At 38.8% G+C, this 25,460-nt stretch overlaps 2 protein-coding genes across 3 annotated transcripts in view; one reads left to right on the top strand and one right to left on the bottom strand.

Annotated features, from left to right (window-relative positions):
• The window catches only part of LOC143025553 (adipokinetic hormone/corazonin-related peptide receptor variant I-like), a 31,220-nt gene extending 18,737 nt beyond the window's left edge, over nucleotides 1-12,483 (top strand). Inside the window, exons 4-8 of one of the 2 annotated variants that reach the window (XM_076185419.1) lie at nucleotides 769-973; nucleotides 1,799-1,958; nucleotides 3,352-3,533; nucleotides 5,898-5,965; nucleotides 12,345-12,483. In XM_076185419.1, coding sequence (XP_076041534.1) covers nucleotides 769-973; nucleotides 1,799-1,958; nucleotides 3,352-3,533; nucleotides 5,898-5,965; nucleotides 12,345-12,353 — 624 coding nt within the window. In that variant the 3' untranslated portion in view covers nucleotides 12,354-12,483. The remainder of the gene's footprint in view (nucleotides 1-768; nucleotides 974-1,798; nucleotides 1,959-3,351; nucleotides 3,534-5,897; nucleotides 5,966-12,344) is intronic. The other variant, XM_076185420.1, reaches the window with a different exon arrangement.
• A 9,001-nt stretch (nucleotides 12,484-21,484) lies between these two features.
• On the bottom strand, nucleotides 21,485-24,424 carry LOC143025552 (selenoprotein M-like). Its single transcript, XM_076185418.1, has 4 exons — nucleotides 24,249-24,424; nucleotides 23,355-23,425; nucleotides 22,248-22,317; nucleotides 21,485-21,886 (listed from the first exon to the last, which is right to left on the bottom strand). Exons 1-4 carry the CDS (start codon nucleotides 24,357-24,359, stop codon nucleotides 21,737-21,739), a joined length of 402 nt encoding a protein of 133 aa, XP_076041533.1. The 5' UTR covers nucleotides 24,360-24,424; the 3' UTR covers nucleotides 21,485-21,736.
• Between the last annotated feature and the right edge of the window lie 1,036 nt (nucleotides 24,425-25,460).

Genomic DNA, 25,460 nt, shown 5'->3' with positions numbered 1-25,460 from the left:
GGGGTCGAGGTTTCTTGCTCTTTTTCTTCACCTGAACCCGTCATGGACACCTTTTCTTTGTTTCAAATCTTCTCACGCTTTCCATCCACCTCCGTCTCGCTCTTCTTTGTCCTTTCCTATCCCCCACGTTTAATCTCCATCACTCTTTTCTTCAAATGTGTCTCGTTCTTTCTCATGACGTGATCATAAGATTCAGTCTTCTTTCTTGTACCTCCTTTAATGTCCCCATTATGTACGTGATTTTTCTTATATTTTCATTCTTGATTTTATCCATCTTCGTTACTCCACATATCCATTAAGGCATATTGATCTCGGTCTTCCTTGCCCTTTCCTATCCCCCACGTTTAACCTCCATCACTCTTCTCTTCAATTATGTTTCGTTCTTTCTCATGACGTGATCATGAGACTCTTCTTTCAAGAGAGTCTTCTTTCTTGTACCTCATTTAATGTCCCCACTATGTACGTGATTTTTCTTATATTTTCATCCCTAATTTTATCCATCTTCGTTACTCCACATACCCATTAAGGCATATTGATATCGTCTATACTCAGTTTCCGCATTTTCGTCACTGTTCATGTTTAGCTCTATACGTCTTTAGCTGTCTCGCATCTCTTCCGTTAACCTATACTTTCTGTGATCATGTAAAAACCCTGACATCTTTCTCTAGATATTCTATCCTGAGTTCACCTTGTATGTTATTCCTGCCTCCAGATTTCTGTCTCGGTACTCTCATATATTTGCTTATTTCGTGTATTTGTTCATTGCAGAGCGTCATCTTCCATGTAGACAGCCACCCCAATTTCCCCAACTTCAGACAATGTGTGTCGTTCGGTTTTTTCTCGACGCAGAAGCAACTCATGGCCTACAATATTTTCTGCCTCGCTGCAATGTACTTCATGCCTCTCATCGTCATCATATTCGTGTACCTCAGAATCCTCTGCCACATATCGCAAAAATCCAAATACTCCAAAGGTAAGATTTCCAAGTTAAAAACTCTTTTGTATCACTGAAACACTATAAGTTGGGACTATGTAATTTTTCAGTAGAAAGGTAATCTGCCTTTTCATACTGAAATATTGAAGATTATTGACATATTGAAAGATTGAAGATTTGATATAAAGGACCAATTTCAGGATGACATTTGAGGAGTCGATGAACAAGCGCCTCTTTTCCACATAATGTTCAAAATCAACATCCTCTCGGATTCAATCAACATCTTCATTAATTTAAGTCCATTTTTATGGGAGAAGCATTTAATCAAACATATGATGGTAGCTCCAAAGAGGGAAAAATGCAATAGATCCCATCCCCTTAATTTTCAATATGAATGTTTCGCCCAGTTTTTAGATTGGTTAAGTTTAGATTATTCTTCCTGTGACAGAATATTGACGAACAAGATCCAGAGATGTTGAATCAGGGATGTCAAATCAGAAATGTCTTCATCTTTTCCCTCTTTTTCTTATGAAGGATTTGGTACTGGAAGTACCAACATAGAAAGTACTGTATACTGGAACTACCAATCAAATCCCTTGGAACATTTTTCTAGTGTTATCGTTCCAGTTGTGGGTGAGGGATAGCAGTGACCCCTTTTTCCTCTTCATTTAACTCATCGACTGCCCACGGTCGATGTATAATTTTCATTCCAAACGGATTTATTTAGATGAGAGAGGCAGGGCAACCAAAGGGTTAAATAAATGCCCCAGTTACCCATCATCAGTTATTTGACAGGAACATTTGCTAAATAATGATTATACGAAGATTTATCTAAATTTTTTCTTTCCTCCGACCCACCCTCAGGTGACCCTTACAAGAACGACGTCGGGCGAGGGCGCATGAGACTCCGGCGAAGTGACATGAGTAACATCGAGAGGGCAAGATCCCGAACTCTTCGGATGACTGTGATCATCGTCCTGGCTTTCATATGGTGTTGGACGCCGTATGTGGTCATGGTTATGTGGTTAGTGTCTTCTTTCATTTTCGTACTGTCTAGACCTGTGTAAGCGTATGGGTGGAAATTTTTATTTTGTTCGTTTCCAGCATGTATTGAAACCGCTTGTTTGGTTCTTTGGCGGAGGACGGCGGTTCTCTTCCGGGCGTGAGTGTGCCGCTGCCGCCGGTCTCCAGTCACCAAGGTAGCCACTTGTGTACCACCCTGGGGTTACAAACCGCAGTCTTGATTTTCTATGGTTTATTTTCAAAACAGAAAGTTCACACACAATGTCTGTACACTGATAACACTAAGCACGTCTATCACCGACAACCGCTCCTCGTTCTCTACCCCTGCTTTTTGTGGCAGGAAGTGCTGAGAACGCAAATTTCTGAGGTGCCATCTGTCACCTTTAATATAATCTTTAAGGAGAAATGCGGCCTCTTACATGGCTTTTTCCATCTGCCGCATCCCTCCTCATATTGGGAAAACATATCTAGGGGGCAAGGGTTGGTTAATACTGTGTTGTCGTGTGTTGTGTGGGTTGCCGTTGATGGCATCAATCGTGTGTGTTCGTATGTCCGTGTGCGTGCTACTCGTGGGCCTTAATGCGCTCGGCTGCCAAAATGCTAAATCAGCTGTTTAGAGCGGATATGTAGGCGACAGAGAGTCTGGGTGATGATTGTGACACCGCTCACAATGCGTGGGAATGGTGATAATGTAATTGGTGTATACAGTATTCATCTCTTCTGAATAATGTAAAAAATATAAAAATGACTAAACACCCAAGCTTGTGTGAACAAGCACATTAAAAGGATATCGTCTCTTCATTGTTCCCAGTGGAACCTTGTCTGTGAGTTTTGACCTTATTTCTTATGTCTCGCGCGGGATTGGAATTTTGATAATGACGTCCCATCTCTCTACTTCCACTCATCAAACTTTGTCATTCGTCTATGGTGTTGGCCTGGATTATATTCTTATCTAACTTCTTCCAGAAATCTACACTTTCATGTGGAAAGGTGTACTACCTAACACCTTTATTTTTTCCAGTTATAATTATTACTATGACTTCTTGTTGATCTTTCGCCCCATGGCAGGAAGTCCTCTGTTCAATTTTCGATATTTTCTCTGATCTGAATATCATCATCACGTCGCTTCTCTCTTTTCTCTTCCAGCATGAGAAGTCCTTTTTTATTCGTCTTTCTTAATACCTTCTGTCGTCTTGGGATTTTTTTTTTTTTTTTTTTTTTTTTTTTTTTTTTTGAGACAGAGTGAGAGAGAGAGAGAGTTGGCAAACACACCATCGCCGCTTATTCGACTCCAGGAGGAATCAGGCTTTCATTTATTTTCTATTTCAGTTCAATTCGAGTTTAGCCTGTTTGACGTTTATCGGTTTTAAACGTTCGTTCCTCTTCGGTTCCAGGTATACGTTTGACCACGAGGGAGCCCTGAACGTTGACAAACGTCTACAGAACGCCTTTTTCATCATGGCTGTCAGCAACAGCTGCGTCAATCCACTCGTGTACGGTTCCTACACGGTCAACTTCAGGAACGAATTCAGTCGATGCTTCAAAAGGGACCAACCACCCCACGGAAACTCCTCAGGTAAGGCAGTAAAGTTACAATAAACGAGTAACCATCAGTGGTTTGTTTTGATCAGTAAAACTATGGGTTTGTGGAGGATTTAGCTATGCGTGTGGGTCTCGTGGTGATTTATACATTACAGTTGTATTTCGGCGCTGCAAGAAATGGGTTTCTGTCCCTAAGGACGTTGAACCGAAAGAGATGGAGTCACTGAGATGGTTAAAGAGAGGTTTCAGGAAGGAAGAAGAAAGGTGGGACAGTAGAAGTTATGTGACCAATTTTTTTTTTTTTTTTTTTTTTTTTTTAGTAATAGTAGTAGTAGTATTAGCAGTAGAAATTAGTCTCTAATCATAAAAGAATATTGCATGGTTCTGGCCCCTTGTAAGGGTGTTTAAAACCTTTCTAAATATGTGCACGTATGTATATATCCAATATGGACAGACTTGGAGTCTGAGATCTATGTCTAAGGAAAACGTAAACATCAGACTCGAAATATATAATAGCTTGAGGTATCTTGATGCTAGCTCTACCTTTCGTTCTACTTCTGCAGTATTAGAGACCTACAATTCAACTTCTTCTCTGTATAAAATCGCCTCTTCTGGCCGAAACACATGTTAGAGTCATGTCATGGTGACAATTTGTACTCCGGGTATTTTTGAAGACATGTCTGTCTGTTACAGAAATTAAAGAGTATTTAGAAGGCTCATGTGAAGTTTATGGCAAATGACTTTGTACATTTAGTCCAATGGTGACTAATGGTGAAAAAAAAATACATTAGTGCAAGTGGGAAACTCATGTCCCCCGTTGATACGTGGCACAGACAGATATTTCCTGCCAACCTTGGCAAAACAAATGCGTAGATTTTGTTAATTGACAGATAACTCCGAGATGGAAAAAAAGGGATGAAATAAGGAAAAGAACAATAATTTTGTATGAGTGTTGCCCGGGGGCAGGCGGACATTTATATTTTGAGATAAGAATAAAACCCCTACATGAAGGAACGCAGAAATTTGAGATTATGTATATTCTTAACAAATTCCTTTAATTCCAATACTGTGTATGCATGTGCATAGATTTTAATTTTGGTATTCCTTCACGTGTTCCGACTTAATTTTCTAAAGATGATGGCAGGTGCAAATGATTCTCCCTCTGTTGGGAATTTCTTAAATTTGGAAATTCGGAACAAGAGCGAAATTTGGAAATGTACCAGAATTCTAGAAACAGCCTCTGTTAAGGTATGTTTTGCTCGGTGTTTTTTATTGCTCAACGATGATCGTTCATGTCTCAATGATGATCGTCAAACGATTATCTAGAGCACCCTTTTCTTCATTTTTATTTATTTTATTTATCTATTTCATTATATTTGTTTATTCATTTATTGTTATTTTTTATTATTACTGTTATATATACATATATATACATATATATATATATATATATATACATGTGTGTGTGTGTGTGTGTGTGTGTGTGTGTGTGTGTGTGTGTGTGTGTGTGTGTGTGTGTGTGTGTGTGTGTGTGTGTGTGTGTATTTATATATATTTATATATATATATATATATATATATATATATATATATATATTTATATCAGATCATTTTCATGACCGTCGCGCAAAGGAATAGAACCAACTGCTCTGTTGCCAAGAGGCTCCATTGTCAGTCACTCTTGACATCAGAGCAGTAGGTTCGAATCCTCTGCGCGACGGTCATAAAAAATTATCTGATTCATGTCGCTGTTCACTAGCGAATTTCTTATATATATATATATATATATATTTTTTTTTTTAATGGGGCTGTTTTGCTTTGAGCTCCAAAACATGGTGCTGCCAGTCTTAACTGAACCTGCCAACGCGCTTACCCAAATATGATGCCAGGTAGTAGGATGCACGTCACCCGCCACTGGTTGTGGTAGGAGACTAATAACTAATCAATCGCACCGACCAAAACGCACCTTTACTTTGAATTTCCCAGATTTTGGAACTTTCCGTTCCGAATACGGTGAATTTCCGAATTTTGGAGATTCCCAATGGAAGCAACTATAATGTCGGTTTTTGTGATGACTGCAGCGTTTTGACATATTTTCGCTGCACTGCCATTTAGTGTGTTTTATACGCCCATCCTGATAACCACCGCTAGGGGAGCTTCTTTCCATCTCTCTTTCTTATATATATTGGCTGGTGGCGTAATCAAAAGCGTGCTGGTCTCGCATCCGCTCAATTGTGGGTTCGAATCCTGCACTCCTCTCCGATTCCCAGCAGTGACTTAATACCTGCCCAACAGTCCTTGAATCGCATCATAGGGCAAAGGTGGCGGCTTCGGCCGCAGCGACGCGCCTCCTGGTTTAGTCTCCTCACCTTCTATATATTTATATCTATATATCTAGGATCTACGGTCTGGCACCGACAGCAAGTCTCCCAGAGTGGTTCCCGATCCACCACTACATCGGTCCAAGTAAGAAGTTAATGTAAATTTTTGACTGATTTATTTGATTTACTAATTTATCATTATTATCATCATTATATATATATATATATATATATATATATATATATATATATATATTATATACACGACTCGGTGGCGCGGTTGGTAGAGCACTGGACTGCGAGGTACGGGGGTGCTCGCAGTACCTGGTTCGAATCCTGCCCAGGGCCGAAATTATTTCGGTATCGCTGCGCTTCGGGTCGTTACTCTGACTCTTGTGGGCGGGGAGTTGTGTGTGTGTGTGTGTGTGTGTGTGTGTGTGTGTGTGTGTGTGTGTGTGTGTGTGTGTGTGTGTGTGTGTGTGTGTGTGTGTGTGTGTGAAAGGTCATAGCATTACCCATAGATCGGTCATATGAGCTCTGAGCTCTCTTCCGGGAGGGAAATAGCTGTCGATCACGAGTCCAACACGTGATCCAAAACACCAAGGTGAATACACATCCGTATGAGCTATAGATGTCTCATACGGGATTGTAATAACTGTCGATCACGAGTCCAGAGTGACCAGATCTTGAAAACTGGAATACGGGACACCTAAATTGGAGATATATATGAAAAATGTGTACCGGCTATGTGAAGCGCACTAAACAAATTCGCATCTCCAGGGACCTGCTTCGTTGACTTGTACATTTTTTCCCACTTGCTTTAAAGGGGTGTGCCCATTGCATATTTTGTTTCAAGCAACAATGTATTACACATGTTGAAACATTACCTGTCAAATGTAACATTTTCTCAAAATTTCATGCGAAGTGTTTAAAATCTTGAAAATACGGGACAAAACGCGTCCCGGGGAGGGTCGATAAGGGACGCGGGACAGATGCTTTAGATACGGGACGATCCCGTATAATACGGGACGCCTGGTTACCTTGCACGTGATCCAAGACTATGGTGAATTACGTTTGCTGGTGTAATGGTTATGTTCGTGAGCTTCCCGCGTTGTGGGTCCGAGTTTAAGCTTCATTCAGGAGTGAAAATTTTCATTAATACAGTAGAAGTCCGATTATAGAGGGTATCACATTGGACTAGGTTTCCTCACATATCCAACCCCTGTTTGAATAACTAGAATATGACTTCACTCACTTAAATCTAGACTTCTCTAAAAACATTTTAACAGGATGTCTAACATTCGTATAGGTTTATAATCTTTTAATTCACCATTCAGCTTTGCTATATATGATGGAGAGATAATTTGATATTTCGAGATTTGAAAATAGATAAATAAATATATAAATGAATAAATAAATAAATAAAATGTAACCCAAGTCGTTTTTACTCAAACGAACTCTCAACTGTCGGCGCTGGTAAAGCCCGCGGGAAAGAAAAAAAAAAAAAAAATATATATATATATATATATATATATATATAAAATTAAGCCAAGAGAGTTTGCTAAATAGATTTTTCCGCTAAATCAGGCGTTGACGCCCTGTTCAACGGAATTTTCCGTAATATCGAGTATTTTCGCTAGCGTAATATCGGGAAAACGCCTGATTTAGCGAACATGTATCCACTAAACTGGGCTACTACATTATTGATCTTTCCACTAAATAACGGCATATGCTCAGTTTAATGGAATTGTGTTCGCTAGACTGGAGGCAGAGGTATCAGAAAGGGCGAGGTGGTACAGGGCAGTCACCGACTACGAGCCACCTTGTACTTCCTCGCTCCACACCTAGAAAAGTGGAAACTGCTCTTCCGTCTGCGGCTGGAGGACCGTTGTTTCTGGCAAATGAAAAGAAATCCAACACCCGAAGAAAGAAGATGCCATCACTGCAGCCACCCTAGAGTACTACCTCCAGCATTGCCCCGCAACTGCTTTTCTGAAGAGAGGGACCCCGACAACATCTGAGGGTCTTGGCGCCGCCTATGCAACCACCTTAGCGAATATGAATTGCGTCGGCTGGTGGAGTGTCAGCCCCCCCTTGAATTTATTTCTTATGTTCATTATTATTATTGATTACATGCACTGCTAATGTTAGGAAAGGGTGCATTCACCGGGATGTGCATACATATAACACATATGTTTGCATACCTTGTGGTTGTATGAGTGAGTATAGCAAACCACACACACTCATACACAGAATCACCCACCAAACGGGATCACTATAAAATCCCGTGGGCATCCTATTCCCGAATTTTCAAGTCAAGTTGTGTGACGGTCAGTCTGGTTTTGATCAGCGGCGCGTCACTATACTACGACAGGTTTACCACTGGTGATCCTGCTAGATGGACGTTGTTTGATAATTATCTTCCCGCCGTTCCATTTACAAATCCCGCCAAAACCATATTCGAACCTGCCACTCAGTCGCCGGACTGGTCCCAAAATACCAACGACCATTTCTTCCAAAACCTTTTTCACACTACAACTCCTCACCCTTATTCCTTGCTAATTGGTGACAAAGAACCATACAGCACTAACAACAAACTGTTCCTTACCGAGTTGGTTTATGGGAAGACACGATGATCGTTGTTTCTTGTTGCATGTTTTCAATCAGTAAAACTAGTCATTCAAGCTATATATACATTTGCTGTAAAACACACAATAATAGTCTTCCTAAATAACTGGAAAATATACGTATAGATATCTACTTTCTGTCAAAAAAATTAAATGCACTACGTCCAGAATATCAGTCCAACAAGTGGTCTATATAGGAGTGATGATTGTCAACATTTTATGCAGTCAACATTTCAGGGACGGGATGTCCCTAGGTACCAGCGTCACGAATCATAATACTAATGTTAAAATGATGCTGATCACTATTAATAATATCACTATTTTCTAGTTTCCTCTTCAATCTGTCACAACTTCTAGGAATCGACACCGGCGTGATTTCGTCTTCAACAATACAAGGGATAGTTATCGCCAAAAAAAAATACTAAAAAATTAACAAATGAATAAATCAAATACTCACAAATAATATTGCCTGTTTGCTCAAAATTTTGCTTACAGAAAAATAGTGACGAGAAATTTATTAAATCAAAAGATATACGCATACCAAAGAGCCTTTCCTCCGAGTGTTGACGTCAAGTCAAACATAAAAGAATAAATAAACAGATAATTCAATAATAATTTATTAGATTAAATGAAACGAGATATGAAAAATAAGCACATCAATTTTTTGTCAGGAGGACGCAGTAACCTTGGACCTGAACAATCTTCAAAGACATGCATAGAAAACCGCTCAACAATCCTCTGCTCAAACGTCCTGTAAACAGCACGTGTCTTGATCTTGTATTTTCATCTTGCGCGGAATAATCTTATTATGCCATCTCACAACCTAGCTCATGATCTTGGACTAATGAAAAAAAAAATCCTTCCACCGAGGTTAAGACTGACATAAAAGACGTACCTTCTGGCTTAATCTCCATAATTATCTCGACTAATGAATCTAAATACCAGAGTATCCATCCTTGATGCTCGGAGGATTAGCTCAGTTATGAGTTACATTAGATCGTGTCGGTGTCACACACACACACACACGCCATAATTCATGCTACAGCGCCCTGTGATCATCTTAACCCTTTAAACTCAGATGACAAGATTCTTGCCATTTGGTCAAATAAAACAAAAAACCATAAAACACCAAAATGTTTGATCAAACACCAGAAAAATATGACGTCAGTCCTCGCGCGGTCAAACCGCATCAGATGATATTCGGATGTACGGGCCGGCGCGAGGCCTACCATATCCGGTTTTTCGTATCTACACCACAACCGGCTAACATGAGTTGAATGGGTTAATCCCATAAAAACCGGGTAACAAGAAGCATTTTGCAACATTTCAAAATGCATAGTCGGAGAAAATTGCCTTGTATTAGCTACTGCAACTAGGTGTGTGCAGGTTAATCGGAATCGGCACCTTTATGGTGATTTTTTTTTTTTTTTTTTTTTTTGAGAATGGTATTCCCGATTTAGTAATTCACCTATTATTCATTGTTCTGGCGGTTGTATAGGGCCATGCAGCATATTATGTGCTATATGAAATACTACCAAATAATCATTACTTTATTATATTTTCACATAGCATCACAACCGTAGGGAACGAGTTGGCTAGGAATATGCTGTGGTAGTGGTAAACCTACACTGCCGTCTAGTGGCATAACACACTTTTCGAAAATATTATGCAGAGGTGATAACATCTCCAGACACGAGGACGTACGACCAGAGAAAATTTTCAAATAACAGCACAAGTTGGAGCATACTAAATTAATTTTAATTCTATTTTTGTATTTCTTGTATTTTTTAACAGCAAAGTTTCTACAACGGAAATAAAACGAAAGTAATATGGAAGTAATTCATCCGGGCATCCGTGGGCTCGGTTGATTTTACCCGCTTGTGAGAAAAATCGGCCATTTATATCCAAACGAATCGTTAATAAAGAATTTTTTAATGTATTTTGACAAGTAAATACATTTTTATGATTTTTTGTTTAATAGTTCTTCTCTGTTATTCAAAAATACAACTTTTGTAAGTAGACTTTGGAGGCTTAAAAATCGCTAAATTAAAAACATCTGGTATCTTTATAAATAGTATCACATGTATTTTATTAGCGTTTTTCAACCGAGGGAAAATAATACAATCATACATTGATAAGTGTAATCATAAAGTGGTCAATAAGCACTTCATAGTTCATTCAATCATTAGCATCCAACAGCTCAACAACTGGCGTCTATAAATCTACATAGATTATAAAGCAAGTAAAAATCATAGTTTAGTTACTCTATATTCAAAACTAATATATCGTAATTATATAAAGTGGAATCAGCATCAGTATCGGCATCTGCAACTAATGGTAAATAGGAATCTGCACTGAAATCGGCATCGTCAAAAAAAAATATATATATATATAGAATCGGCACACCCTAACTGCAATGACCCCATGCTGGACAGAGGCATTACGTCATTCCGCCAATGTGAGGCAGTCTTATGCATGCCAGCTAGAATTAGATATGTTTTCTTCAATTGAAATGTAAAGGCAAGTCAAAATGACAGTCGGTCAAATCAAATGCAAATCTGCCGTGTAACCATGTAACAACTCGCGGGGAAATGTAGATTAATTTTGTATGACCTAGGTCTGGCTCAAGTCTCTCGAGGCTAGGTTGTTTTCTCAGAATGACTTTCCAATTGTTATAATTTTCTTGTGAATTTGGATGTCAATCCCTTTGCTGTGATGATTTTTACACATTTAGTTATGGAGTTCATCAAACAATTTTATTCACCTGAGGCAGAGGGGGGAGCTCATAGACTGAAGAGATTAAACTCGTTCTTCAGTAGGAGTGTGACGGCAATCGACCCGACCCTGTCAATATCATAAACACGTTGCATATGACAAACAAGATACATCTTGAGAAAACAGTGTACGTCAGAGTATCACAGAACAGGAAAAGGGCCAATGTCATACTAATTTATAAAAGAGGAAGCAAAGTTATACCACTGACTGGTGTCATTGACCACTATGTTTAAGTTGTGCGAGAGAACTGTAAAGACAGGTGGGTTAAATAGCTTAAATTTTAAGCCTTAAAAGGAGGAACATATTGGCAGTCAGTGGCGGATCCAAGGGGCTGAAACCCCCCAAATTGTCCTTTCATTACCTCATTGCATAGGCCAAGAAACCTGCCTCATGTACATCAGTATATGGCAGAAAGTGGTAATACACATTTTTCCCCAGCATTTAATAAAACACTTCAATGAGAATAATTGGAAGGATATTCGACACATTACTAAGGATAGATTTTTAAAAATCTAAGATTACGTATTAATTTTGCCCATTATTTTGAAAGAAACTAGATCCAGTGGGAATATATACTTCAATTCATATTCATTGTACTCGTGCTACAGAGTACGTTTAAAAGCCATCTATATTTACAAAATTCAGGTTAGCCCCCTCCCCCTAGTCACCTAGTGTCATCAATACTTACAAAATCAGGTTAATCCCCTAAAACTTTTATTTTGGATCCACCACTGTTGGCAGTCAATTCTGAGCATCAAGTAATTTCCTTTCCCTGCCTTGGCCATAGACTTAACCAGCATGATTGCATCCTGTCATTTTAATTAGGCCACTTGTTTGCTTGTGTGAGAATTTTGTACACAATACCATTCACTGTGCTGCATATGGATGTACTAGAACATTTAACAAGGTAAGACATCCCACAGGTGATGTGCATGTCCATGCTACCTTGATTTAGTGTGTGATTATGCATTTCACTATAATTTCTGACAGGCTGACATAGACATGATACCCTCATTTATAGCCATGCACAACTATTTTAAGTCTGTACAACCCAAAACTTTAATTCTTCCAAGGATTTAATGTACAAAGCAATCTTATTACAGTTATTTGTCTAACTTTCAGCTTTGCTGAAGATGAGGCACTAAAGTCTCAGAAAGGACACCAGTAGAACTTCACTCCCACCAAGCAGACATCTCTGTGCTCAAACCTATTTTAAAGAGCTCAAGACAGACAAAACATAATTTGGCTCCATGATGCTGTCCTTCACTCATGCCTTTTGAAGTCATCTGAAGATGATTACTTCGCCTTATCAAGCTCACAGGAATCAAATCAACAAGAAATTGAAAATTCAATACAATTATGGAATCAAGTTGCAATCAATGTAAACTTGGTGTCTAAAGAAATCAAATAAAATTGAGAACTGAAAATATATCCAAGGAGTTGTGATTAACAAAATAATAAGAAGAATTAGAAAGTAATAGTGTTGACAATTTCCAAATGAAAAAGTTTACATACACTGGAAAAAATGTATATACCCTTCCTATTCTTTTGAACTAAAAAGTTTTACTTTAATTAGATTTATTTTCTTCATACAAATAGTTATGTGAAAAAGTATCTTGATTCTGATGACCTAAAATACTGTTTAAATCAGTGGTTTCCATACTATCTTGTAAAATTCAACCTTTTTGCTTCCAGCAGACCCACACAACCATTTATACTTTACTTGTATTTTTATGAAAATATATATTTTTCTTTTTATATCTTAGCATTGTTTAGGTTAGAAACAAATGGGTTGGGGTAACTGATAGAAATATACTTTGCATGTATGTGATGGGAGATACTTGTTCTTGGAATTGGTACATATTCTTAATAAACAATGATTTTTGAGCAAATGACTTCACTCCCCCACCCACTGGTTTAGATAGTAACTGAACCACATTTTTGCCCATCCACCGACGTAGATTTTATGACACAAAACTCTGTTGTGTTGGTTATCAAGAGGTCTTATATAATGGTTGGTTATTGACAGTATATTCTATATACCACTGACCATATCAAGCAGATTTCAATGATCTTAGAAGAATCTTCAAGCTTTTAGTATAATAATGAAACTTATGAAAATTACAGTGAAATGGTAATGAAAATTCATGGTTCCCATTAATAAAAATGCTATCATTATTATTATTATTGTTAATAGATAATATAATTGTTATATCAGACCCCCATGGATGATGGTGAGAAAACAACAATTAGAATGTAATGAGATCAATTTCATAGAAAAAATTTTTTATGGTGATTGCCTTCTAGTTACAGACTTTTTTTTGGTTGTGTCAGTTGTAATGGCCAAAATTTGCTAGTCATGACTTGACTCTTCATAGAAGAAAAATATAGATTTTTTTTATGAGAAATATGATCTAGGGGTGAATGCAAAGAGAATATTGAACAAGATAGTGATTGTCCCCCGGGCACTGTATGGAATGGAGACTGGAATTTGAAGGAGGCAGAATGGAAGAGCCTAGATGTATTTGAGAATAAGTGGGGAAACACTAGCAATAAGAGTGTGGAAAGTAGAAGTGGATGGAGTGTATCTTAAAGATAAATGGAAAATGAGGTGGATGGATGGGATGAAGGGCAATGGATGCAAGAGAAATGAATGTTCAGCAAGGAAACTAGAACACTGTGGTAAATTGAGATTGTCTTATTATTAGTTTTATATACATGTAGATGATGTTAAAGAATTGTATACTGGTGCTGTAGATTCCTTATATATGTGATTCTCATATGTTTTATACTTTGTAATAGGTTTAGATCCTATACAGCACCTTTTAGTCGTGTGTATCTAATTGAATCTTATGTAGACATCTTTTGTTTATGTCAAGTCATTGATACGAAGACGTTCTAGACGTCGCTTGTTTGTTTACATCCGCTTGCTAATAAACTCAAAAGGCAAGACCCCGTTTTTCAACTTTCCTCACCGACACACTGCTACAGTGGCAACGAGGAATTGTGGATTTGTGTGCTAAAGGACTGATTTCAGTTTTAGAAGACAGAAATAGCTGCCTTTCCAACTGATGGAGAAATCGAAGGATGAAGATATACTCGCCTATTCACTCCATAGGAACCGTCCTGGCCACTCTGGATTCGAAAATAGCCTTGGTTCTAACTGCCTCCTACGGTTATTAGGAGGCAGTTAGAACCGTAGAAGTACGATTTGATATCTTCCTTGGCCGACCAGAGCGATGCTTTGGAGTACGAATGATGTCACTTCCTTCGTCTCGAAATTTCTTGGTCCACTTTTGCACTTGACGCACTCCAATTCCCACACGAGTAGCAATATCTTTAAACTTATAACCCTCCTTATTGAGGGTTATGATTGTAACAACTGTGTCTCTTTCCAGCTCTTTACCACTTCCCATTACGGAGATATCAAGGCACAAAAACAGAGACCACCGCAAAAAAAAAGACTACTCTCCGTGAGAGATGTTTAGAAACTGACTCCATGTGACATCGAGTGCGCCTAAACAGAGTTGCCAAATAGTGTGTATTGTCTCAGCTAAATACGGGTACAAACACTAGCATTGAAAAATAGCGAAAAGTTTGGGAGGAAAGTTGTATTTTTCGCATGTTTTGAGTTTAGGGGAAAGTTGGGGCGCCTATAATTTTGTGCCCAAACTTTTCGTGGCCACTGTATATGAATGAGTATGAAAATATTTACACATATTCAAGTTCAGCCAGTGATTGTTGTATAGTATAAATAAACATTGGAAGAGTTATTGAACAAATTTTTATTTCCACATGAAGAAAGATTAAAGATTGAGGCTGTCCATCTGCTCTAGACAACATGACTGCAGCAGCAGCAGCTCCCACTATAGAACTATACCATGTGCAAGGAGCCTCCTCTTATTATTTTACTTCCATGGCTTGGTACAACACCTCCTTCTGTACTTTAATTTGAACTTATGTACCTTCTATGCTCATACTACTGGCAATTTATTTTTCCTACAGCACCACATGCAACCTTCAGATCATGGCTTCACCCCCACCTTTCAGAAATTTCTCAATGGCATTCAGCAATTGTCGTACAAACATCAGTCAGGGGAAGTTGGCCAATCAGAGGGTCAACTATATATGAACGAGTACTCAACTAAGCAAGCCACACACACACCCATATCTGACATTAGTTACCCATCAACATAACTGGATCATAGATTTAAAGTATTCTTTAGGTCTCGGTAAGCACATCTGAAGTCATTTGCATTAAAAGAGTCCTTGATATCCTCCAAGTTTCTCCTGACACTTCTCCTTAACTCTTCTCTCAAAAGCTGTAGCCTACAATTCCAAGAATCTTGCATTGATCCAGTTCCCCAGCCTATCATATTCTACAGCGTTTCATGAACACCACACCACTTCTCAACCATGGATGTTCTCCAATACACTCCTCAGCAGCTTTTAGTCTTGTTTAAAAGTATTCTACAGTTCTAGGACTTCAAGGGTTCAAAGTATTTCATATTAATTGAGGACTACCACTGCATACTCCTAGTGAACTACATCTTGGGGTTCTTCATGACTTTACTTGCTCTCTGGGTGTTGCAGTCACAAGTCTATGATCAATCCCAGTGTTTAGCACTCCAATCAACCCTGTTGCTATGTAGGACCTAACAAGTTCCAACAAGTATGTGATTGACTTCTGCCACACCTCCAGCACTGCTATACCAAGTCCATCAGTGAGGTTTTCATCTCTGGAACCAGGAACCAGCAATTTTCAACCTTCTGGACTTGGCAAAAATTCAGGAGAGAACAGTTGTTGTTGTTTCCTAGACTATCTGGCTGAGCAGTCCTGTCTCCCTGAGGCATGATTGTGTACAATGCAGTCTTCCATAATATATTGTATAGTATGGGGTGAAGTGTTACATCCTGGACAGTTATCTTCAGGGTCTAACAGATAAATCCGTACAAACTTTGAAGAGGTTTTAAGCACTTAAAAAGTAACATATGGCAATTCTGATTGTTTCCAGATACTTCCATTTGTCTAATAATTTAGCCAGTTGTATACTAGCACCGGTGCAATAAACATTAAGCAATGGAACAAGCCAAACGTTCAGCCATATGCGAACTTCGTCGCGCGGGTCACACTCCTAGCGCCATAATAAGGATGCTAAAATACTCCAGACAAACTGTTTACGATGTTTGTAAACGTTTTGATGAGACCGGCGAAGACCAACGAGCTGCTCACAAGCCCAGAAGGGGCAGAATTCTAACACCTCGCTTTTTAGCTGGTCTCAAGAGAAGTGTCAATGCAAATCCAGCCTTACCATTATCGACATTGGCAAAGAAGAGAGGTGTCAGCACAATGACAATTCACAGAGCATTAAAGAAATTGGGATTAACCTCATTCTCACAAGGAAAAAAGACATCTTTTGACACGAAAAATTAAAGAAATCCGCTTGACCAGGTGCCAAAAGCTGTTGAACTGGATGAAGTCGAATGGCTCAGTCATCAAGTTTTTTTCCGACGAGAAGATTTTCACGGTTGATGCGACTTTCAATAAGCGGAATGATCGCTGGATAGCCTCCTCATCCTCAGAGGTTCAACACAAGACAACGACGAAGAAACCAGCAAGTGTCATGGTGCTCTGTGTGGTGTCAACTGAGGGGGACGTCTTCACTCACTTCTTCAACAAGGAGAAAGTCAATGCCGTTGTCTATTGCAAAGTTCTAGAAGAGAAAATAATACCCTGGATGAAAGATAAGGCTAGTGGCAACCAGTTTGTCTTCCAACAAGACTCGGCTCCAGCCCACACAGCGAAGAGGACCACCAACCTTCTCGAAGGGTCAAATGTGCAGTTCTGGAACAAAGAGTTGTGGCCCTCAAATTCGCCAGACCTAAACCCTTTAGATTATTATTTTTGGGCGCGAATTGAGGCCAAGGCATGTGACAAGCCACACAGAAGTATAACAACCCTGAAGACAGACATCAAGAAGGCTGTGGGTTCATTATCAAAGTCTGAGATCATCAACGCTGTATCCAAGTTTCGTAAACGCGTTGAAAGCGTCATAACAGCTGAAGGTGGTTACATTGAATGAAATCATTGTTCTTATTGCCTTTTCTAAATATACTGAAAATTTCATAACTCTCTGTTCATTATAACCCGAGATATTAATCTTAAAACATGTGATAAGAAGTTGTACGGATTTATCTGTTAGACCCTGTATGATGCTGTCATCCAGCCTCTTCTGGTAACTTAGAAGGGCAGGATGGTCACTGTATCATAATCTGGTCAGGTAGATTCTGTCTTCTCAAGGGGAAGAGGATTCTGAGGGATGGATATCGAGGGGTCTGGCATGTAGCAGTATGCTGTCTTTCAGTTTGGTGATGGAACAGTGAGTGATGTGATTATGAACATGTTTCTGGCAGCTGGTGTCTGATGGTTCCATACTAGGTACTGGTCAATTGAAGTATATAACTTGGTATACAACATCTTCAAGTTCATTTGTCTCAGATGGAGCACATACTACAACAATAGATGAACCCCAAGTAGTGCTTCAACCTCACCAGCATTATATGCTCATTAACTGAATTGACCCCTAAAATGGCGGACTATAGTTGAATAGATATACCTACAGCTATCATCTTAAAGTGCACAGGGAATGAAGTTCAACTCCCCCAGATATCCAGTACCTGTCATGAATCATGCTCTGATGTCCTGCAATTCTCCATCTCATCTCCCTACTAAGAATGGGATACCAGGATCTCAAAGAGACTCAATCAATAAAAATAAATATAAATAAATAAATAAATAATAATAAATCAAATAAATAAATAAATACAAAAAATAATACAAAAAAAATCAAATAAATAAACAATAATACATATATACATACATATACCAAAGGATTTCCCCCCTTCCCAGGGAAGTAGCCAAAGTCAAAAGGCATAATTCCACTCCCATCCACCACCTCTCCCTCCCTCCCATCTTGGCTCCTCCTGGATGAGTATTGAAATGCTTATGAAAGAGTATTAAGATGGTTTGGACAAATGGAAAGAATGACTGAAGAAAGATTAGTAAAAGTGTGGAAGGCAGAAGTGGATGGAATGAACATGAAGGGGCAACTGAGGATGAGATGGATGGATGGGGTGAAAGGGGCATTGAGCAGAGAGGGATGTCTGTTGAGGAAAGAAAGGAGAAGGCAGAAGATATGGGTGAATGGAGAATGGTTGTGTATGGATGATACTGTGATGGATGGAAGGGAGTGGGTGGGAGATGGGAGGTTAGGGAGTGGTTATGTGTGAATGATATTTTGATGCAGCCTGAAGGTATTTCTCCCCTATCTTCAATGTTCCTGCATGAGGGGGCATCACTAATTAAATGCAACAGCCTTGCTGTGGATGCGCTGTGTCTTGCTGCATTGTTTCTGACCCAGGGCGATAGGCAAGATGCAGTGATCACCTGTCATCCATGAGCCAATAATAATAAGAAAAATAAATAATATATCATATGACAGTGGTGTGAGAGGGCCCAAAAGGATACTGCTGGTAAACTACACCCCATTACAACCTGTGGTAGACCCAATTGCTGTGGCTTAGCAAATACAAGTAACCCTTGCTACTGATATCACCACTGCTCAGTCTCTTCACCTAAGAAAGAGCTACTATATCTACTTTAAGCCACCTAGTCAAATAAAATGGTTAACCTTTTCCACTGGACAAAATCCAAAAATACCTTGCCATATATTTGGCACATATAATGAAGGCAAATAAAAACATACTAGAACCACTTGTAGGGACAGAATTTGGACAACAAACTTCTATCTATATATCAAGGGCTTTTTCCCCCTTTACCAGGAAGGTAGCACAGTCAAAAGGCATATACCTACTCCCAACCGCTCCATTCCCATCCCCCCTTTCATCTTAGTTCTTCATGGATGACTGGTCATCCCTGTATCTCATCCATTGCCATACAAATATATATATATATATAATAATCATCATCACCCCTTTGGATTCTGTCAAAACATCACTCACACATAACCAAATGTAACACAAAAACTTATCCCTATCTAAATAATTTGTATGAATCACATTTAACTATGCTTCCACAGCATGGCATCCAACAATTAAGAAAATGACAACCTTAAAAAAAATAAAAATAAACTCTTGCCATATTCTACTTAACCATACTCCCAGAAATCTAGTCATTCCCATGATGAGCAAGAGTTGCACTGGCATGGCTAAGTTCAAGTCACCACCCAGCACTGACATTACCAAATGCCCTGGATGTAGCCACCACACACGGTACTATACCATCCTACACTCGCTCCAGAAAATTCCTTAAAATCTCTTCACCAATTAATATACAGGCTTACCTGTGGCAGTGGCCAATTCCTGGGGGGCTGCAGGATTCCTACAATATAACCAGTGCACTCAATTGTCCTATCCAACCCCATGCTGTCTCCATTACTTCCCTTTCCAGTTACTGCAGTAATCTCTTATTGGAAATTATCAAAATCTAGAATATTTGTTGGTAGGTCCTGCACCCCAAAATATCCTGGCAGTACTGGGTGAATAATGGATCCATCAATGATGCAACCAAATGAAATTGTGAAAACTGTATGAAAATACTAAATGTCTCAGAATATTGTAAGGTCCAGGAACCTGAGGGTTGCTGGTTTATGGTTCCTGAATCACTAGTCCTGGAATTCTAGAACTGTGAGACAAACAATTGATACCCACTTGTAGTAGTTCTGCAAGATGAACCGATTCCTCTCCCTGCTGCCCATTTTTAAAACCTGTAAACCCCTTCACCTTCTTCTGGAGGTATGGCCTCAAGGGGCTAATACCTTGTCCTCAGACTGGGCCCCAAGATTTCTATCAACTTTAGCCTGTATTCCTTTCACATGCATAGCTGACAACTAGGAATTGCTTCCCACCTTAATACTACTTTTGGCCAGTGGTATAGAAACAGTTTCACATTAATGCAACACTGAAACAGCCCAGTTTCTTCCTAGAGCTACAGGAGTGACCAAAGACCACTGCAAGTTTCCAGTTATTAAAATTAGACAAGTTGTTATTATATCATTCATGACAAATCATAAAAGGAACGAGTTCAATTGTATTCTCAATAACTGCAAGGAAATTTTTATGGAAAAATTCCTTGGAACTTACCACTAGTTGTGGCTATACAATATATGCCAAAATCTAGGCCTCCAAGACCTTTTTTTGAGAATGAACTTTGATAACCTGCAGAATATGACAACAGATCATTGGTATACTGTGGTATTGTTAAATAATTTACAAGTACAGGTAAACGTCGACTTACGATGGCATTAGGTTTCGATAGAGCCATCGTAAGACGATCTCATCGTAAGTCGATCCCCACTCTGTTCCGTGGTCACTGTACCTAGCCTACCTGTATATTAACCACCAGAGATACTGAATATAGCCTATTAAACATGTACAGTAGTTTATTTAATTATTTTTATCCTTTTTACCATATTCAAACACTATAATATGTATTTTCAGTACGGAACTTAAATCTCGCGGGCAGCAGCCAATGCCAGCCGTACGACGTAACGTAATAATACTCGCATCATAAAATATAGTCACCGCTTATATCGATCGTTCTCTCTTTCACCCGCGAATTTTGAAAACCACAGATAATGAATCATTTGAGAGAATGTAAAAACACAGGGGCAACTACAATAAATATAATCAAGACGCCGATATGGCAGCGTCGCGAATCCACTTGCTCCTCATGACGCCTACGTGTGCGGCACCGTATGGAAGGGGTTAAATTATCATATCGTCGTCGTCGTCGTCATCGTAAAGTCGAACAATCGTAAGTCGCGGCCATCGTAAGTCGACGTTTACCTGTATTAGGTATTACCAAGGACCTCAAAATATAAATTGCCTCTGTGCAAAAAAAGTTTGGTGGCTGGGAATACCATGGAGACAAACCAAACTGAAGACCAGGGAACACATTGGGAGACAAATTCAAGCATGAAATTGAACAGCACAACTGAATGGTAATAGATTCCTACACAGACAGGTGATAAGGCAGTCTAGAACCCCCTTAGGAGCTAATGGAAATACTTATGTTAAAAGGAATAAAAGGAATAACAAGAAAGTCTTGGAGAGGGAGGGAGAGAGAGAGAGAGAGAGAGAGTAAATTAAAAAATAATAATACACTTAAGCATCATTCCTTCCAATTGCATAGTACTATAAATAAGCTTCATTTGGGAGAGTAAAGAAAATAAAAAAGCATATTGAATATTAATCTTTAATAACAAGAAAAAATATAATGGAGTTTCATTATGTATACATACCAAAGCATTTACAATCATCCACATCACGTATGGTTAAACCCTTTCCACGTGACACTTCACTAAGATGCCTGGTCATGTTTACATAACTGCAACCCCTCCATATTGAATATTTTTTTCCCATAACTACCACCAATGAATAAAATAAATAAAAATTCAATTAAATAAAAATTAAAATAAATTGCACTTTACATTCTACAACTCCTCTTTTGAGACATATGGTCCTTCTTTATACTCCTCTGGCACCTCTTCATCTTCTGAAGACTTCTTGTAAAACCCCTTCTTCAAGAGTAGTTCATTGCACTCCTCACGATTCAGTTTGTCCAACGCAACACGCTCAACAACCTTTAAAGAATAACAATATATACCAAACAAATATCAGACTAAAGATGATGTGATGGAAGGTATAAATTATCATTATTGTATAGGAGTGATTAAGCCCACAGTACAAGTTGGGCAAAACTATAATCCAGACCAACAACATAAACATATTTAAGGCAGTCTGATGAGTGGAGGCAAAGAGAAGGGACCCCATGAACACAAAGCCATCCCTTCTCACTACAACTAGGTAAATATAATAGAAATATTACCATTTATTCATTATATAATTAGATGTACAGTGTAAAATCATAATTTTAGTTAAAAAACTGATACATTGCAATGATATTTAAAACTTTACTAACACTATTGTTATCACATAACTTACCTGATCAAACCGGTTCAGAAGAACAAGCTCTGGTGGAGCACCTGGTATTTGTTTAAACTTAACATTATGACTACAGTGTGTTAAGGACATTAACCACAATTTCTACTCAAAAAAACAGTATTGTAACAATATATTTTTCTCAAGAATCATCACTGGAGAAAAATCAAAAATAAAATCTATAAACAATGCCATTAACAAACTCAATGTGAAAATATCTGAATTTGGGATTAAGTAATCTATAGTTCATTAACTCTTCACCAAGTAGCGGCAGAAGACCCAAATAAGATCACCTGGCATTAGTATGAACTAAATGCTCAAGCACACTAATAATCCCCATCAAGTCACATCACTTAAGAAAACATCTAACCCTATAAGGAATGTAATTTTCTCCTATCTGAATTAGGCTGTCTAGAATTGGTCCTAACAAAATTCTAAACTACAATAGCACTCCCTACGTAGTCACTGACATGGAATGAAGTCATCATTGTTTGTGAAAAGACAACTTTAAGCAAATAAGCAAGTCATCAGTATCATTACTGGCTAGGAGACCCAGTTTTGACAACCCTGATCCCAAACAGTATAGTAAGAGGACCAAATCCATGGTCACCAAATTCAAATCTGCAAGAAACAACCACCCCAAGCAGAATTCAAAGGTCAAATTCATTGGTTGGGTGAAACTATAAATTGTCCGTTCAAAGTAACCTGCAGCTAGGTTTCATATCTGGCTTTCATTAGTTCCTGAAACACTCAAGTTATCTCTTCTTTATTCTTAAGTGAAGTTGTCAATAAGAACACCTACATATTCCATGCTTGTCATACAAGGCAGCTATGATGTACAAGAAGTACAAGCCTAGTAACTTCACCTACCAAAAGGATATCTACTAAAGAAAATGCATGATAAAAGATGGATACACATATAAAACACTAATAATGTGGCCAGCTGCCAAAGTGTACACCATATTTCTCTCCCAAATGGTTAAATTCCATATTCTCTACTGCTTGCCTAAGATTCCCCAATCAATGAAGTACATAACTAATTTAATTAAATAACAATCCTAGTCAAGATTAAATATTACTTCTTTGTTAAAGCATACAAATAAAGGATACAAAAGGGGGATGTCCGCATTGATGAATTTCTTCACCTCTGGGAGCTTGTTCAGCCGTCATCCACCACAGCTCTGTTAATAAAGAATGAACATTTAGGTAAAAATTCAAGACTGCTTTACAAAGATGTGATACAGCTGACAAGTTTAAAGGAAACTGGTAAAATATCTTATTTTAACTTGCCATGTCATTAGTTGATGAAACTAATAATAATACTAAACTCTAAGTGAACATTCAACATATGGTTGGGAGGGGGCAAGTTTGCAGCCCTTGCCTAGTCTTTGGTATTGACTAGACAAGTTGATTCACATCCCTACAGTCCTAAATGTATTGTTTTTATTGACTGTAGTTTACCAGCATTTTAGGCATTAAAGAGTTCCATATGAAAAGTCAGTGGGGAGAGGGGAGCATAGCCCCCAGCTTAGCCTTAGGTACTTCAGTTAGACGAGGTGCTGGGTTCGGTGGCAAAGCCCATAGCTATGGGTTAGGATGGGTTTCCTTAACTTATATCGGGTTGGCTGGGGGTATGGACGAACTTGGTGAAAGACGCTATCTACATAACACACAATGACTTGAATGGAGAACTATCGTACTCCGCACTCCGGTCTTCAACTTGAATTGACCAATTGCAAGCCGCCGCGATAGCTCAGATTTGCAAACAATGTAAATTGAACGGGGTTCCCCAATACAAAAAATATATTTGTTCATTTCGTTCAAAATTGAAACCTGAGGTATCTAACCAAAATCTATATTACATAATCAAACTATGTGGAATTATTCCAGATCATTACAAATAAAAATGTTGCATTCAGGGTTGCTTCCACGACTGACACTACAACACACTCCTTGGAACGGACTCAAAAAATACTCACTGTAATATATTATATTACGACTTACCTCAACACGAGCCTTAGCAATATCTGTCTCCCGTAATTCCTCTCCAGCACAGGCCGTTATAGCCAGTGCCCCAAGTAGGGTAAAACCCCACAGCCCCTTTCCGTGTAACATGTTGACACCCTCTGTCGCTGTTGATGCTAACACACGGGAACGCCACGTTTGTGCTGCCGGTAAGCCCAAGTTATTGTACAAATATGTACACTTGTTTCTTTATCCTTTGTGATTTAGTGAAGTTTTCTTGAGTTGAATAAAATGTCTGCCAGGTAAGAGAATGGATATAAGACTTGAATATAGACGCCAAAGGCTTAATCAAGATCGGCAACCTCGTCTGGATAAAATCCACTTGTTGGCAATCAAACTAAGCATGGGGCGAGTACAGACTTCAATGGGGTCTTCCTCCCAGCCTAATAAAATCCCTTTGTGATAACCAGACAAACAGAAATGCCTTCAAGAAGTATCAATTTCTCATTCACAAATACTCTCCACTAACCTTTCTTTTCCCTCGACTTTTCCTATCTAGTTTATTCATCTCTGCCCCCCCACATTTGCTTTCCTAGTAATAAAATCATCCTTTCCATGTACCCAAACCATCCCAGTATTATTTAATCAACCCTACATGACAGCTCTCCACCTCTGCTCTCTGTTTTGCCTCCACATTTCTCACTCTATCAATCCTCGTAACCCCCACCATTCATCTCAAACCAGTTTAGGCTCTACCTTTCTGCCATGTTGTCAGGTGCTTAAATTTCACATGAAACTTTACATTCCCCAAGGGCAATTACTCTCACATGCGAACCTAATTATTAAGTTGAACACTTGTCCCTCGCCTTTAATCCTCACCAAATCCGTGCTAACCTCGTATATTTCATTACCTTTTGCCCAAAATTTACTTTCAACATCCTTCTCTCACATACCCTCCCAAACTATATACCATCACCTAATTCAGATTCTCCTTCGACTCCACTACAATTACAGTATCATCTGTAGACAACAAATTTCCACCCAAGATTGAGAGACCACTATGTATCTCGATATTGCTCCCACCTCCTTCCACTCTCACTAGCTCCTATCATTGTTTCCCTCACACATTGCTCCATCCATGTACACATTGAACAACCGTCGTGACATTACACAACCCTGCAACATACGTACCTTCTTCTCAAACAATGCCATCTCAATTCCCTTTCTTCACAAAAGTTCTACTTTTCATTT

Source organism: Oratosquilla oratoria, chromosome 5 (assembly GCF_046742065.1).
Source record: "Oratosquilla oratoria isolate Oo_2021 chromosome 5, ASM4674206v1, whole genome shotgun sequence".
Taxonomy (NCBI): Eukaryota; Metazoa; Arthropoda; class Malacostraca; order Stomatopoda; family Squillidae; genus Oratosquilla; species Oratosquilla oratoria.
The sequence above is the reverse complement of the archived record's forward strand: the minus strand, read 5'-3'. Positions and strand labels throughout refer to the sequence as shown.